The sequence below is a fragment of the Oncorhynchus keta genome, chromosome 26, assembly GCF_023373465.1.
Source record: "Oncorhynchus keta strain PuntledgeMale-10-30-2019 chromosome 26, Oket_V2, whole genome shotgun sequence".
NCBI classification, from domain to species: Eukaryota; Metazoa; Chordata; class Actinopteri; order Salmoniformes; family Salmonidae; genus Oncorhynchus; species Oncorhynchus keta.
Window position 1 is genome coordinate 11,685,271 of NC_068446.1, and position 17,702 is coordinate 11,702,972.

The following is a 17,702-nucleotide window of genomic DNA, read 5'->3' on the forward strand; positions in this document are numbered from 1 at the left end:
CTGACAGTAGGTGGAAGCAGTCACCAGATGGACATATTCACCAACCTGTCACACAGAACCTTCTAGCTGTCTTTCTGAGGCCACACACATAACCCGATTTGAGCTCATAATGTGCTATTCCTTGATTAATTGTACTATACTATTTTGTACATAACTCATGCCTCTCTTGTCCAAAGGACTTCCATTCCAGGATTCATCCTGATGTGTTTTATGATAATAAAACATTTTGATCACTTTTCCGTATCTGTTGCATCAGTCTTGATGAAAAATTAACCCCGGCCTTATGCTCTGAAGGAATACATTGTTTGAAAAATCTCTATATCTTGTCTACATAAAGCCTTGGATTATTCCATTTCGATTTCTAGAATATTGGTTTCCCTCCCCAGTGTTTATATTTCATATTTGTAGAGATCGTGTAAGTAACCCAGCCTGCTACTATAATCACATTAAACAAGTATAGTACAAATATACCTATTTTTTTGTATGTATTGATGAGACAAGATAAAGCACACTGAGCAAGATGGGAGATGGGGTGAACAGAGGAGGGAGAAGCACATGATTTGGATGTGAGTGACTCAACAACACTCATGTGTGGCCTGAAGACGTCGGGCCGTTGACTAGTCTAAGGCTCCGACCTTTCCTGAGTCATCCCCCCGGAACGGTCAACAGATCCTCGTATTTCTCCTTCCGAATGACCTGCACAAGTCATCGCTATTGATCATTTTGTAGCACGACGCGTTTGTAATGCGCATAGAAACTTAGCTACTCTCGAACAATTATTCCTATACCGTTATCTAGCCGAGTTGTGTTTTGCGCTCATTACATTTTTATGACAAAGTAACTTTTAACTTCGTCTGTGGGTGAGCGGCTAGCAAATAGCAATTCCCAAAGACCCCGGATACAAACGAATCTAGCCTCAGCTCAGGCAGTCACTGCTGATCCTAGCGGTTGATAATGTCCTCTGGTTACATGGTAGGTAAGTGTGTTAAACCCACATGTCGATGGTTTAAATTAAATCAAACATTGTGGTTTGTCATCAACTGTTGTTGAGTAGTTTGCGATTGTAGCTAATTTACGAAGTGTGTTATTGTTGCGACCGAGCCAGCTTGTTTTTCCTCAGACAGCAGACGATTGTGGGTTTGGGTAGGGACTAGGGAGGGACACTTTCCCAGAGTTTTCAGTAATGTTTTCATTGATAATCACGATGAAGAAGAAGCCATAGAAAATAGAAAACTTTGTACGAATGTGTCAGGATTTATTTTCAAGAACTAACTTTCGCCCCATGTACTCTTTTTTTTAAAATGTGTTTATTATGGGGAAAACTGTCCTCAGTTCTTGCCATTCTTTCGCCCTAAAATCGGCGACGCGGACAGACATGAGGGATTCTTTTGCTGTCCCTAAAAATACTTTGGTCACTTAGTGAATATCAAAGAAAAAGTATGTTTCTATGATACACACTTTCTACTATTTAACCGTATAACCTTTCCCCAAACATTTTGTTTTAACCTCTTCCCAATCCATTACGCCTTCAACCATATATGCAGGCTGTTTCATATAGGTGTGTTTCATATAGGTCTATTTTTAATGTGTGTGGAGAGAGGGAAAACGGTTGGAAATGTTACAGTTAGAGACACAGCTGTGTTAGTGAACAGGGAAGGGAGGGTGCATACAGGGACTGGGTTGGCATGTGGTCACAGGGAATTGACAGACTACAGGTTGTCTCATCACTCTGTCCCTGTATATTGTCATTGATAAATGTGCCATACAGATGTTCTTTTTCAGGGTATGGGCCAAACAAGGGAGCTGAGGAAAGCCTGAAACAAACCAAATACTGTGAATGTGCCCAACATTTATTTTCCCATAGCTCAGAGAGGAAGTGTAACCAAGGGATTGAGACCGACGCAGTTCAATGGATGAAAACGTTGCATGGACTGTAGATTGAAAGAGGAAGTACTTCACCCTCTCAGATTTTTGCTTTCGGTCTCTGCTTGTCCAGCCCTTCAGGCCCCTCTGCCTGTTATTTTGTTTCTTGTAAGAGGTGTGTGATAACTTGACACAGAGATGACAGCAAGACTGTGGAATAAGCAAGAGTGGTAACTGAGAAGAGCAGTGACGTGAATTCTTACATCCGTAGGCTACCCACTGGAATATCTAAGTATTAGCTAATCAAGCAACAACAATCCATCTACCTTGGACACAGACTAACAACTATGAGCACTTTCAGACGCTCATGGAGGAAGTGACTGACTCTGCCAGACCGCAATTTGACGAGGATAGTCTCTTTGCCCTTGTGTAGAGTTTAAAGTGTCAGAAGTCCTTCAACATCTGTCACTACAGCCCAACTAAGGGGGAAAAACACATTTCTGCACTGGACTGGTAGAAAGAAAACATAGGTGAACCTGCGAGTCGGAATATGGTGCTGCAATGAACTAGGAATCCCCTACTGGAGTTAGTGGGAGGAACTGGAACTGAGGTGAAACCCAGAACTAACCGAGGCCTTAGCACACCAACGGAATGCCATGTACTAAACTGGAAATGCGCTTGATTTAACTGGTAATTATTGCACTTTGGAGGTAACAGAACTAGTTTGTAATATTGGAACTGATCTGGGAAATCAGCAGGAAATGAAATTGCAATGGAAGTGTTTTGAGGATGTTTTCTGTACATCTTCCATTCTGAACTGGTAGCATTTGGGAAGACTGGAAACTGTTCCTGTGGAACGGCATTTATTGGGAGAGGATTACTGAAACCAACAGCACTGTCTGCAGAAATGGCGGGCCCGGGAAAGGACTACAACCATCTCTTCAAACTGCTCATCATTGGAGACTCCAGTCAGTGCATCTTAACTTCCATCTTCATACAAAGTTCATGTGGTCCCTTAGTGCTTACTCTGTCTGTGTTAAATAGTAGTGTAATTCAAGTGTAGCTGTGCTGTGACACTGTTTAGCGGGCAGGTCATATTTTGTGAGTTGTGATTTAAAGGATTAGGTTACTGTTTAATCTCCTTAGTAACACAGAAAATATCAGTCAGTCTGCTTAATCATTGGGTGATTATGATGAACATGCCTCACTTACTCACCAAGCTTACAGCTCTGATGATTGACGAAGTAGACTTATTTGTCGCCAACTCTTCAGACAATATGATAGATTTGAAAACATTTACCCATGATGTAGTGATATGGCTTGCTGTATGTTGGCTACTTGTAATAGGACAATAAGTAGCCTGATACGGTGTACTCAGAAGTGAATGAAGAAAGGCCTAATCACCTAACGTCTCATACCGGTCTAACCTCTCTGCTCAAGATGTAGGGAAAAGCAGTCTACTACTACGATTTGCGGATAACTCCTTCTCTGGTGAGTTGCTGTTCTCTATCTGGTCAGTGTATATACTATTAAACAATGTGAATGTGTGAGTGGTTAGGAACTGTGTTTTCTATATTTTCTTCAAGATTGTGACTGTGTGCATAGCATGTGGTGTGTGTTTCTCTAACCTCTCTGCTTTGGCCTGCAGGCAGCTACATCACTACAATTGGTGTGGACTTTAAGATCCGTACGGTAGACATAGACGGGGAGCGAGTCAAACTGCAGATCTGGGACACGGCGGGCCAGGAACGCTTCAGGACCATCACTTCAACGTAATCTATCATCTATATCAATGATCTATCTACACATATAGAAGCTATACAGTCGTGGGCAAAAGTTTTGAGAATGACACCCATATCAATTTCCACAAAGTTTGCTGCTTCGGTGTCTATTTTTGTCAATGTTTACTATGGAGTACTGAAGTATAATTACAAGCATTTCGTAATTGTCAAAAGCTTTTATTGACAATTACATGAAGTTGATGCAAAGAGACTTCTGCAACCTGCCCTGGTATGCTGTCAATTAACTTCTGGGCCACATCCTGACTGATAGCAGCCCATTCTTGCATAATCAATGCTTGGAGTTTGTCAGAATTTGTGGGGTTTTGTTTGTCCACCTGCCTCTTGAGGATTGACCACAAGTTCTCAATGGGATTAAAGTCTGGGGAGTTTCCTGGCCATGGACCCAAAATATCGACGTTTTGTTCCCTGAGTCACCTAGTTATCACTTCTGCATTATGGAAAGGTGCTCCATCATGCTGGAAAAGGCATTGTTCATTACCAAACTGTTCCTGGATGGTTGGGAGAAGTTGCTCTCGGAGGATGTGTTGGTACCATTCTTTATTCATGGCTGTGTTCTTAGGCAAAATTGTGAGTGAGCCCACTCCCTTGGCCGAGAAGCAACCTCACACATGAATGGTCTCCGGATGCTTTACTGTTGACATGACACAGGACTGATAGTAGCGCTCACCTTGTCTTCTCCGTACAAGCTTTTTTCCGGATGCCCCAAACAATCGGAAAGGGGATTCATCACAGAAAATGACTTTACCCCAGTCCTCCGCAGTCCTATCCCTGTAATTTGGCAGAATATCAGTCTGTCCCTGACGTTTTTCCTGGAGAGAAGTGGCTTCTTTGCTGCCCTTCTTGACACCAGGCCATCCTCCAAGTCTTCGCCTCACTGTGCGTGCAGATTAGAGGTCGGCCGATTAATCGGAATGGCCGGTTAATTAGGGCCGATTTCAAGTTTTCATAACAATCGGAAATCTGTATTTTTGGGGCGCCGAATTTGCAGATTTAAAATATATATATATATATATATATTTTTTATACATTTTATTTAACTAGGCAAGTCAGTTAAGAACTTAAGAACACATTCTTATTTTCAATGACTGCCTAGGAACGGTGGGTTAACTGCCTTGTTCAGGGGTAGAACGACAGATATTCACCTTTTCACCTTGGGATCCAATCTTGCGACCTTACAGTAAACTAGTCCAACGCTATAACCACCTGCCTCTCGTTGCACTCCACAAGGAGACTGCCTGTTACGCAGATGCAGTAGAAGCCAAGGTAAGTTGCTAGCTAGCATTAAACTTACCTTATAAAAAAACAATCAATCAATAATAATCACTAGTTATCAACACATGGTTGATATTACTAGTTTATCTAGCGTGTCCTGCTTTGCATATAATCGCTGCAACGCTGGGGGATGATTTAACAAAAGCGCATTTGCAAAAAAGGCACAATCGTTGGACGACTGTACCTAACCATAAACACCAATGCCTTTCTTAATATCAATACACAGAAGTATATATTTTTAAACCTGCATATTTAGCTAGTGTCACTTTTCTTGCGTTCATTGTACGCAGAGTCAGGCAGGGTATATGCAACAGTTTGGGCAGCCAGGCTCATTGCGAACTAATTTACCATAATTGTACGTAATTATGAAATAACATTGAAGGTTGTGCAATGCAACAAGAATATTTAGACCCGTTAGATAAAATACAGAACGGTTCCGTATTTCACTGAAATAACTATATACTGTTACTTTGGCAATACTATAGTGCCTATAAGAACATCCAATAGTCAAAGGTATATGAAATACAAATGGTATATAGAGAAATAGTCCTATAAATACTATATTAACTACAACCTAAAACCTCTTACCTTGGAATATTGAAGTCTCATGTTAAAAGGAACCACCAACTTTCATATATTTTCATGTTCTGAGTAAGGAACTCAAACGTTAGCTTTTTTACATGGCACATACTGCACTTTTACTTTCTTCTCCAACACTGTTTTTGCATTATTTATACCAAATTGAGCATGTTTCATTATATATTTCAAATGAAATAGATTTGATGTATTAAGTTAAAATACGTGTTCATTGTTCGTTCAGTATTGTTGTAATTGTCATTATTACAAATATATATATATAATATATATTTTAAAAACTGATTTAATTTGTATCGGCTTTTTTTTGGTCCTCCAATAATCGGTATCGTCGTTGAAAAATCATATTCGGTCGACCTCTAATTGATACCAGCCTGGGCAGAGTGCCAGCCAACAATAACTATCCCCTGAAAAACAATGTAACGATTTCCTCTTTTATACAGTAGTCTTTCTCTCTGTTCCCATACCAGGTATTACAGAAATACCCACGGTGTGATTATTGTTTATGACGTCACCAACCCAGAGTCGTTTGTGAACGTGAAGAGGTGGCTTAATGAGATCACTCAGAACTGTGACAACGTCTGTAAGATCCTAGGTGAGTTTGGTGTGCTGAGGTGATGTGATGGAGGAAGATTAAAGTAGATGGCAAGATAGAGTAGATTGGATGAATGGATATTCACTAAAAATGACTTTTGACTTCCAGTCCAATGTGTTAATGTTATGGCTGATTGTGAACTGATAGACACACATCATATATCCCAAAAGTATATGGACACCCTTTCAAATGAGTGGATGTGGCTATTTCAGCCACACCGTTGCTGACAGGTGTATAAAATCGAGCACACAGTCATGCAATCTCCAGTAGAATGGCCTTACTGAAGTGCTCTGTGACTTTCAATGTGGCACCGTCATAGGATGCCACCTATCCAACAAGTCAGTTCGTCAAATTTCTGCCCTGCTAGAGCTTCCCCAGTCAACTCAAAGTGCTGTTATTGTGAAGTGGAAACGTCTAGGAGCAACAACGGCTCAGCCGCGAAGTGGTAGGCCACACAAGCTCACAGAATGGGACCGCCTAGTTCTGGACCCTGTAAAAATCATCTGTCCTCGGTTGCAACACTCACTACCGAGTTCCAAATTGCCTTTGGAAACAACGTCAGCAGAGTAACTGTTTGTCGGGAGCTTCATGAAATGGGTTTCCATGGCCGAGCAGCCACACACAATGCGCGATGCCAAGTGGTGTAAAGCTCGCCACCATTGGACTCTGGAGCAGTTGAAACTCGTTCTCTGGAGTTCTGAATCCCGCTTCAACATCTGGCAGTCCGACAGACAAATCTGGGTTTGGGGGATGTCAGGATAACGCTACCTGCCCCAATACATAGGGCCAACTGTAAAGTTTGGTGGAGGAGGAATAATGGTCTGGGACTGTTTCTCATGGTTTGGGCTAGGCCCCTTAGCTCCAGTGAAATGAAATCTTAATGCTACCTCATACAATGACATTCTAGATGATTCTATGCTTTCAACTTTGTGGCAACAGTTTGGGGTAGGCCCTTTCCTGTTTCATCATGACAATTACCCCGTGCACAAAGCGAGGTACATACAGAAATGGTTTGTCGAGATTGGTGTGGAAGAACTTGATTGGCCTGCACAGAGCCCTGACCTCAACCCCATAGAACACCTTTGGGATGAATTGGAACACCAACTGCGAGCCAGGCCTAAATTGCCCAGCATCAGTGCCCGACCTCACTAATGCTATTGTGGCTGAATGGAAGCAAGTCCCCGCAACAATGTTCCATCATCTAGTGGAAAGACTTCCCAGAAGAGTGGAGGCTGTTATAGCAGATTTGGCATGATTTTGTAATGAGATGTTTGACATGCAGGTGTCCACATACTTTTGGTCATGTTGTTTTGGACAGCACAGTACACTACATCTTTCATTCATCCTCACTTCTCTCCCTCGCCCTCTTTCAGTGGGGAACAAGAATGACGACCCCTCCAAGAAGCAGGTGGACTCCCAGGATGTAATGCATTTCGGGGAGTCGGTGGGCGTCCGGGTATTTGAGACGAGTGCCAAAGAAAATATCAACGTTGAAGAGGTGAGCCAGGCAGCTATGTTCCAAACCCAGGGTGTACCACATTCACTTCCTCCTAGTAATAATAATAAAATAAAATTAGTCAGCTCCGTCAAAGTAAAACTAAGCCTCAAATATCCAGGATGTCTTTGGGAAAGCTGAGTTGAGACCTGATATGTCTTTCACAGGGAATTATCAGTTTATTTAGCTTTTTTTTTATGGAAAAAAAAAGTACACTGCTATCAGAAGCAATGACATCATTTTCTGGACTTTTTCATACTGTTTAAAGGCAGAGTCAACTTAGTGTATGTAAACTTCTGACCCACTGGAATTGTGATACAGTGAATTATAAGTGAAATAATCTTGTCTGTAAACAATTGTTGGGAAAATTACTTGTCATGCACAAAGTAGACGTCCTAACCATCTTGCAAAAACTAGTTTGTTTACAAGACATTTGTGGAGTGGTTCAAAAACGAGTTTTAAAGACTCCAACTGTATGTATTTTACAGTCATTGCCCTGTTTTGCTCCTTTGCCTTCTACCTCTCCTGCTCCTCTCCTCTTTCTCCCCCTCTCCCAGATGTTTATGGCTTTCACTCACATGGTCCTTCGGACAAAGAAGCAGAGTCAGAGTCGTGCAGAGAGAGAGCGGGAACGAGAGAAGGAAACGGTTGACATCAACTCTCACAGACACAGAGAGAGGAGGAAGAGGGGGAAGAAGTGTTGCTGAGGGAGAAAGGGAGGAGATTTTCTAAGAACAGGACAGACCAATGGAGAGTTGAGCATCCAAAGTCTGTCTGCGCTCATGTGGAAAGAGCCAGGACATTACATGTTGACATTGCACTGAGTCAAGATTACAAGAGGTTAAGGACAGAGAACCACTGTTACGTGCCGAATTTTTACCCTAGCAGTTATTTTTTATGAATGTATATTAATGTCATTTTATCATTAAAAAGGAAACTGGATCCCCAAAGTGTCAAACTGTTATTAAAACCCCTAATTTAGGAAATACACTAATGACTTCAAGTGACTAGAGTGATGCATCTGTCTTATTTGTAATGAAAAAGACTGTCATGTGATAAATATGTCTAAATAAACAGTGAGCAATAAAGTCAATCTGTGTGCTTTTTATATGCAATATACCATTCCTAAAACCTATTCAGTATTTCAATGCTGAACCCCATTACACTCTTGTTTACCTTTTTTTTTGTTGTCTGGTAAATTAACACAAGATTCCCAAGTGTGTATGATACACATTGTCTAGTATATCCATCCCTTAAAGTCAGTTTGTGCCAGTGCTTCAATGTTGACAATTAGGACACTTGCCTACTTACGGGAAGAAAAAGTAAAAGGCATAAAACCATGTGAAGACAAACTTGGGTTATGTCCAATATCACAACACTTTGAATTTGTTTTTAAAAGGACCATATATTGAAAATTCCATGGGAGAGGCTTAGCTCCAGAAAGATACATGTATTATTACTTTGGTACCTCCACAACTTAATGTATTTAAGACATCAACATTCACTATACCAGGTATTGAGTCGTTTCATCTCACTGTCCAAAGGGTATGTATGCAGCCGGCTCTACACTTGTCTCCCCCGTGAATCGGTTCTGCATTTCAGGCTGCAAAAGCGTTGATTTCTTCCTTAACTCAATTTAATGGCAACACAGGAAATATGCATACTTTGTGAAACACCATTTCCCACCACCATATTAGAGTGGTTAAAAGCTAGTCCCGGATGTTGCGTATCACTTTCAGCCAATCAAGTTCCAGCAGTCTGTTATTTACTCTTGGTCTGAATGCTGTACACAATGTCAGGAAGTAGCATTAGCCACCCTTGAATGGAGGTGGAAAATTCTGTTTCATGAAGAAAGTACGCATATTTTCCCTGTTTTTTTCCCCCCGACTTATCACCATTAAATTGAGTTATGGAAGGGTATAGTCGACACTTTTGCAGCCTGAATACATTCCCTATGGACGGTAAGATGAAACGACTCAATATCACCATCTGCAGGCCTTTGGGCTACCTTACCAGTAGTTTATTTGCAAAGTCATGGGTGATACAAAATAGACAGATCTATTGTAATGCAAGACTATGGCAATTGGTTTATTTTTTTACACAACTATGCATTTTGTGCCTCTGTAACGCATTGATCCAGAGCATCCCAAACGTGCTCAATGGGGCTGTTCATTTTTATGCTGAAACATGAGGTGATGGCGTCATGGTATCTCTGTGCATTCAAATTGCCATCGATAAAATGCATTTGTGTTTGTTGTCCGTAGCTTATGCCTGCCCATACCATAGCCCCACTGCCACAATGGGGCACTCTGTTCACAAAGTTGACATCAGCAAACGGCTTGCCCACACAACGTCATGAATCTGCCCGGTACAGTTGAAACTGGAATTAATCGGTGAAGAGCACACTTCTCCAGCGTGCTAGTGGCCATCAAAGGTGAGCATTTGCCCACAAGTAGTCCGTTACGACGCGGAACTCCAGTCAGGTCAAGACCCTGGTGAGGACGATGAGCACACGATGAGCACACAGATGGGCTTCCCTTGAACGGTTTCCTAAAAGTTTGTATCTTTGGTTGTGCAAACCCAGTTTCATCAGCTGTCTGGATCGCTGGTCTCAAACGATCCCGCACGTGAAGAAGTCGGATGTGGAGGTCCTGGGCTGGTGCAGTTACACATGGTCTTTAGTTGTGAGGCCAGTTGGACGTACTGCCAAATTCTGTAAAAAACTGCACATTTTAAAGTGACCTTTTATTGTCTCCAGCACAAGGTGTACCTGTATCTTGGCAAAGGAGCATGGCTCACTAACAAGGATGTAAACAAATTTGTGCCCAAAATTCTAGAGGAATACGCTTTTTTGTGCGTATGGAACATTGTTTTATTTTAGCTCATGAAACATGGGGCCAATACTTTACATTGTTCGTTAATAGTAGAAAGTAGTCCCTCCCATCAAAGGAGTCATCTCAGGGGTGATGACTGATGTTCAGGTTGAATACCTGAAGAGAATTCCTGGTGTGGTTGGTGCCCGGCGTCTGACCCGTTAGGTAATTGGGGGGAAAAAAGCACCGATGGCCGCTGAAAGCGAGTGAGTTTGTTGATGAGAGCGTGTAGGTGGAGAAAATGTGTCAACTATCTGTATAATACGTTAATTCATATTCAATACCATTTACTTTAATGTATCTTCAAATGATATGTACGTTGTAGATTGTGGTTAGCTAGCCATGGGTCGCTAGCTTGCTAGTTTACTAACGTTAGCTACACCCAAATTAACCGACAACACGGCTGAGTGCAGGGGATGATGCAGCCAGGCATAATCTTGCAAGCAAACTGTTTTTCAACATTGTAATTTTCTAAAGATATTACATACAGTGCTAGTTAGCTGACATACATTTAGGAAAATACATTAAGCTTTTATCTGATTGAACCAGAATCTGTCTTTAAAGGAGACGTTGAACGTGACAGGAGAATTTCCATGTACAACGTCTCCTGTAAAACCAGATTATGGTTCAGTGCTTGGTCGTTCCATGTCATTTCAGCAAGTCATGACACCAACCATCTCCGATTTTTCTGAAATAATTTCCGTAGTTAGAAACCTATAACATTAGCATTCTTGACACATTATTTGGATTTAAATGTAATTTGATCTCTGATAAATTAATAAGCTAACTGATTACACCCAAATTGGCCATGTAAATTTATAGAATTCATAATACCCAATAAATGTAGTACCTAATGTAACAGTATAACTTTAGTCTGGGCCCGAACCAGGGACCCTCGGCACACATCAACAACTGACACCCATGAAGCAGCGTTACCCATCGCTACACAAAAGCCGCAGCTCTCGCAGTGCAATGGGAACCACTACTTCAAGGGCTCAAAGCGAGTGATGTCACCGATTGAAACGCTATTAGCGCGCACCACCGCTAACCAGCTAGCCATTTCACATCGGTTACACTAACATCCGATTTTGACCAAACTTTTTTTCTAACATCGAGTAAGGCATGAAGAATACAAGGAAATGGTCAAATGCCAGCCATGGAACCCTCAGCACCAAACCCACCACAACAAGGAGTGTGACAAGTAGTATGGAGCTGCAGCTCTCAAATTGTCAAATTTTTTTCTTTGTCTTACGTAATGGTTAGCAGATGTTCTCGAGTTTTTTTTCTTCAGTTGACAATGCAGTGATAACCAACAAGTAGTCAACTGCAATTCCAAAACAGTATACAGCTGTGAGTAAGGAATTGTTTAGGATATATGAATGAGCTTTGCACAGCATACAGTAGATGGTTGTGCATATACATTTGAGTGTTATTCTAAACAAAATTGTTAAAGTGGCTCTGTCAAGGTGTTGGATCAGTCGATGATTGACAACAATTTTCATATGTATTGAGATAGATTTTCAAGCAACTACTGAATAAGGTAGCATTGTTTAAACTAGTGATATATTTACCATTCATCAATTCCCATTATTAAAATGGCTTTGTTGGGTGTTGTCAATGAAAGGTGAATTCCAGTCCTAGTTAGTGGTGGCTGTTAACAGTCTGATGGACTGAGATCATGTTTCAGTCTCTCGGTCCCAGCTTTAATTTTGCCTTTAGCGGGGTGAACAGGTAGTGGTTCGGGTGGTTGATGTCCTGTAACCATTTCTTTTCATCCTGAAAAACTCGATTGTGCATCAGTCTCTGCTGATGTCAGTTTGTCTGTGATGTGTATGCATAGCTACCCTCTCCACTACTGTTCCCTGGATAGGGGGTGTTCCTCTGCTGTTTCCATGATGCAGGCCACCACCATGCTTGTAGGCCGTTTGTGAGGTTATTTGTTGGTAAAATACCACTGTTGAGGCAGTTACTCAGTGATGTTGTGTTGGATTTGCCCCAAACATAAGGCTTTGCATTTAGGCAAAAATATTATTTTGCACTATTACTTTATTGCATACAATGCATGTTTTGGAATATTCTTTGTATTTTTATTATTTTCACAGTCATTTAGTTTATTATTGTGTAGTCTAGGGCTGACTTCATTTAATCAACTGGTTGATTGTTTGGTTGATAGGCTGTTCGTCAACCAATATTTCATTAGGTGAGCGCTAGCAATGTTAACCAGTATATTGGTGTTGAGAACAATGTGGCGGAGGCAACAGAGTTGGGAGATTAGAAAACAGACCTTGCCTACCCTGTAAGTGTCTGGACAAAAAAAGCTTTGGGGGAGAGTCAATGGTACAGTGCCTAATAGAAACCTAACTGATTTCTTCATATTTTATTTTGTCTTTATTAAAATTTTTACAATTGTCAGGTCAGGGAAGAAAAATGTTTATTTTTTAAACAATGAATGGCCTAAAACTTGGCCAGGTACTAGTGGTTGATGCTGGGCCAGTCACCGAAAAGTTGCTGTATTGAATCCGTGAGTTCAGCTGACAAGGTAAAAAGTGTTCTACACACTGCCTGTAGGCCACTGTAAATAAGATGCAGTGCCTAGTTAAATAAAGATTTTTTAAATGTTTTTTTTTTTCTTCACCTTGATTAGGGTAGCCCAATAATCAATAGCCTAACTATTAAATGTGAGTCTTCCTGGTCTTATAAAGCTTTCAATCATATATGTACAGAAATATGATTCTTTTCAAAATCTGTTCATGCCTGTTTGGTTGATCATGGCCAACAATTTTGATTCCATAGAGCCCCAACTCTGAATAACTCAAAACTGTAATTTCATTCAAATGTGGCTGTTGTTGAAAGGTAATTCCTGTCCTTTTGCTCAAAGCAGACTGAATCTGTAATAAAGCCTTTGCTTTACACATTTTTTTTCATTGAAAAGACCAGCCTCTGGTTATTATTTGATAATTTGAAATTTAGTGTTTACTCAGTGATGTTCTAAATTTGTCAGAAATTATTTAGGCAAAAATATTATTTTGCCTATTCCTTTTTTCCTTAATCTCTTTGTATTTTTATTATCAGTCATTTAATTAATGAATGTCATTATCATGATTGTTTGGTTGATAGGCTTCAGTAGGTGAGCGCTAGCAATGTATTACCACCATCGAGGCAACAGAGTGGGAGCCTAAAAGCAGCATCCTGTTTAGTCTTCATAAACTTACTTAGGCAAATATTATTTTGCACCTATATTTCAATACTTATCTAGGCTACTGTATCAATCAGTCATTTATTTTTTCATGCCATCAGAACAAATGTTTATTTACAATGATGGTACATTCATGGTCATTCTGGTCACCCCCAAAGTCAATTCCTCCTTTGGTGCAGTCTTTCCTTCCAGTTCTCTGCTGCCCTTTATGACTGGAACAGAAATATGACAAAAATGCCTGAAGCTGAGACTCACATCTCACTCAACAATTTCACAAATGTGGCTGTTTTAATTTTTGCACCAGCTGTCAGAGCAGTTTACAGATCACTGCACCTGTACATTTTAATTTACAGTGTTTACAGTTCATTTCAGAAATTATTTGGAATAATAACCCTCTTTTTATCTCCATTGTTATTATCATCATAATAATGAATGTCATTATCAAATTAGTATAGCCTTGTATTTCATCCTTATGACATCCAGTGGAACAGCCAGGCCTATTTTCAATATCTAGGCACTCTAAATCTCATTTAGTTCATGCCATCAGACAACAAGGATTACATTTTACCCCCTATCCTAGGTCTTTCCTTAGTTCTCTTGCCCAAAGAGAATTGTGGGGTTTCAGGTGTCTTACAGATCACTGCACCTGTACTTAGCCTATATGTAAACATCCCATCTATCTACCTACCTCAACCCCATACTGGTATTTATTTATTTACTTTGCTCCTTTGCACCCCAATATGTATGTTTTGTTTATTCTATGTGTAACTCTGTGTTGTTGTATGTGTCGAATTGCTACTCTTTATCTTGGCCAGGTCACAGTTGCAAATGAGAACTTGTTCTCAACTAGCCTACCTGGTTAAATAAAGGTGAAATAAATGTAATTAATTAATTAATACATTCACAATGTGAAATGCAATCCAGCATTTTAGTTTAAAAATAAAAGTGACCATTGAATAGTTAGCGTAAGCATTAAATAGGTCTAAACTGTTTTATTTCGGAAATTGCTTTTACGAATGTGACAGCTTTTAGTAGTGATGCTTCGATATCTGATATTTTCCTTGCCAAAAAAACCCAGATACCGATAACTGATATTTAACATTTTTGCGGCCTTTTAAGCATTCTAGTACAGTTAAATAGTTAACACACACACAGAAGCAGCGATCTAAGGCACTGCATCTCAGTGCAAGAGGCGTCACTACAGTCCCTGGTTCGAATCCAGGCTGTATCACATCCGGCTGTGATTAGGAGTTCCATAGGGCGGCGCACAATTGGCCCAGCGTCGTCCTGGGTAGGCCTTAATTGTAAATAAGAATTTGTTCTTAACTGACTTGCCTAGTTAAATAAACACACACACTGACCAAAAAGTTATTTTGTTAGCATTTACCTATGTCCCTATTACCAGTAAAACATCATCAAAACCTATTTATTTCACTGACTTGCTGTTCTGTTTCATTGTTAATTTGTTCAGTCGTTTCATTCTCAACCAGGATTTCTATGGAACGCCGTTTGGGTCTTTGTGCGTCAAAAAATATACATGTAGCTATAGTTAGCTAGGTGTCATGTAAAATAATCTTCATTTTTTAAGACAGTTCTTAGTTGATTAATGGTGGTCAGACCCATCTATGTGAAGCTAGGCACAATAAGGATTAGCCACAATAGTGGACTTTGCGCTTAGCCTTCAGAATAAAAGTATGGCATAATTCTACTATTTGTGTCAATAACGTACTTTTATTTTGAAGGCAAACCGCAAATTCCACTATTGTGCCTAATCCTTATTGTGGCTAACTTCATAACCCGGTCCGGTTCAACCTCACTAGGCAGATGAAGCTAGCTGGCTGCTTATAACGTTAGCTTTGGGCAACAAGTTTAAATAGCTGGCTAGCTATTTATTTTCATGAACTGAAGATCAATTTCAATATGCGAACAACAAGTGGCTACCTAGCTAATACTTACTCACAAGGATTCCTGAATCATTGCTAGGAATAATGAAAATGACAGCACTTTTTACTGGTCATTGTTTTCAGGTTGATTTTATTGGTGCTAGCTAGGTACCAAGCTAAAACTAGCTACCCTAGAATTTGCGGTCGAACAAATTATGCTTTATTACCAACACGGTATTGTTAACACATAATTTGTGGCCAGTTATTGCTTGTTTGCACATTTACTTTGTAGGGCTTTGACAGTGTTACTGTATTTTTTTGACACGCAAAGACCCAAATGGCGTTCCATAGTAATGTCATGAAGCTAGTAGCAGTGACACTATTACTGTGTAACTCCAGTAGGGCAACATCTGAAAAAATAGGCCACTTGGTAGTGGGGACCGGTGCTTGACCAGTCAGCGAAAGCCAACATCACCCACGACAGAGAACGGTTGATTGTCAAGGGCAATGAATTCCAATATCTTGGCATTATCTTTGAGTTGTCTTGCTAAAATGTTCTTACTCTCTCAAATGACTGCTAGAATTGTTAACTGCTCAATCCACACAGCAGACATTGTGTGGGTTGGGAATGCTGTGTTGCATGTGTAGTGCAACATTTTACGTGGCGTCCTTACGTCATGTATCTACGTTTTATTGGATTGCATGATAGCTTTGACATAGTTTTTTAACATCGCTGTTAAACTAGACATCGGGCCGATACAGATGTTGGCATTTTTAGCTAACATCGTCTTTTTCCGACATGTTCACCTATATATTGTGCATCCCTAGTTTTTAGTCTTTACTGTAATAAAGGCATTACAACAGACTCTCTGGTACGCTTATAATTTATTTGGTGTTTACATTGTTCCAAACGGTCAGAAAAAGGTATATTGTAATCTAACAGCACCTGTTTGGTCGGAAGTTTACATACACTTAGGTTGAAGTCACAACTCGTTTTTCAACCACTCCACAAATTTCTTTTTAACTAACTATAGTTTTGGCAAGTCGTTTAGGACATCTACTTTGTGCATGACACAAGTCATTTTTCCAACAATTGTTTACAGAGAGATTATTTAACTTATAATTCACTATATCACAATTCCAGTGGGTCAGAAGTTTTACATACATTAAGTTGACTGTGCCTTTAAAAAGCTTGGAAAATTCCAGAAAATTATGTCATGACTTTAGAAGCTTCTGATAGGCTAATTGACATCATTTGAGTCGATTAGAGGTGTATCTGTGGATGTACTTCAAGGACTACCTTCAAACTCAGTGCCTCTTTGCTTGACATCATGGGAAAATCAAAAGAAATCAGCCAAGACCTCAGATAAAATTTGTAGACCTCCACAAGTCTGGTTCATCCTTTGGAGCAATTTCCAAATGCCTGAAGGTACCACATTCATCTGTACAAACAATAGCACACAAGTATAAACACCATGAGACCACATAACCGTCATACCACTCAGGAAGGAGACGAGTTCTGTCTCCTAGAGATGAACATATTTAAGTGCGAAAAGTGCAAATCAATCCCAGAACAACAGCAAAGGACCTTGTGAGTATGCTGGAGGAAACAGATACAGAAGTATTTAGATCCTCAGTAAAACGAGTCCTATATCGACATAACCTGAAAGGCCACTCTGCAAGGAAAAAGCCACTGCTCCAAAACCGCCATAAAAAAGCCAGACTACAGTTTGCAACTGCACATGGGGACAAAGATTGTACTTTTTGGAGAAATGTCCTCTGGTCTGATAAAACAAAAATAGAACTGTTTGGCCATAATGACCATCGTTATGTTTGGAGGAAAAAGGGGGAGGCTTGCAAGCCGAAGAACACCATCACACCCGTGAAGCATGTGGGTGGTAGCATCATGTTGTGGCGGTGCTTTGCTGCAGAAGGTACTGGTGCACTTCACAAAATAGATGGCTTCATGAGGAATGAAAATTATGTGGATATATTGAAGCAACATCTCAAGACATCAGTCAGGAAGTTAATGCTGGGTTGCAATGGGTCTTCCAAATGGACATTGACCCTGAGCATACTTCCAAAGTTGTGGCAAAATGGCTTAAGGACAACAGAGTCAGGTTATTGGA

At 40.3% G+C, this 17,702-nt stretch overlaps 2 protein-coding genes across 12 annotated transcripts in view; both read left to right on the forward strand.

Annotated features, from left to right (window-relative positions):
• The first annotated feature begins 505 nt into the window (after positions 1 to 505).
• Positions 506 to 8,714, forward strand: LOC118358937 (ras-related protein Rab-35-like). 10 transcript variants are annotated; one of them, XM_035736968.2, is made up of 8 exons: positions 508 to 976; positions 1,769 to 2,553; positions 2,688 to 2,831; positions 3,304 to 3,354; positions 3,512 to 3,635; positions 6,002 to 6,126; positions 7,500 to 7,624; positions 8,179 to 8,714. In XM_035736968.2, the coding sequence occupies exons 3-8, from the start codon at positions 2,771 to 2,773 to the stop codon at positions 8,326 to 8,328; spliced, it is 636 nt and encodes a 211-aa protein (XP_035592861.1). In that variant the 5' UTR covers positions 508 to 976; positions 1,769 to 2,553; positions 2,688 to 2,770; the 3' UTR covers positions 8,329 to 8,714. The 10 variants fall into 10 exon arrangements, with proteins under 10 accessions (XP_035592867.1, XP_035592861.1, XP_035592859.1 ...); XM_035736966.2 differs by having other exon boundaries at positions 1,783 to 2,553; XM_035736971.2 differs by having other exon boundaries at positions 1,865 to 2,553.
• Positions 8,715 to 9,687: 973 nt separating this feature from the next.
• Positions 9,688 to 17,702, forward strand: part of LOC118358942 (E3 ubiquitin-protein ligase RNF25-like) — a 19,343-nt gene continuing 11,328 nt past the window's right edge. The window contains exon 1 of one of the 2 annotated variants that reach the window (XM_052480244.1): positions 9,688 to 10,700. In XM_052480244.1, coding sequence (XP_052336204.1) covers positions 10,684 to 10,700 — 17 coding nt within the window. In that variant the 5' untranslated portion in view covers positions 9,688 to 10,683. The remainder of the gene's footprint in view (positions 10,701 to 17,702) is intronic. The other variant, XR_008080037.1, reaches the window with a different exon arrangement.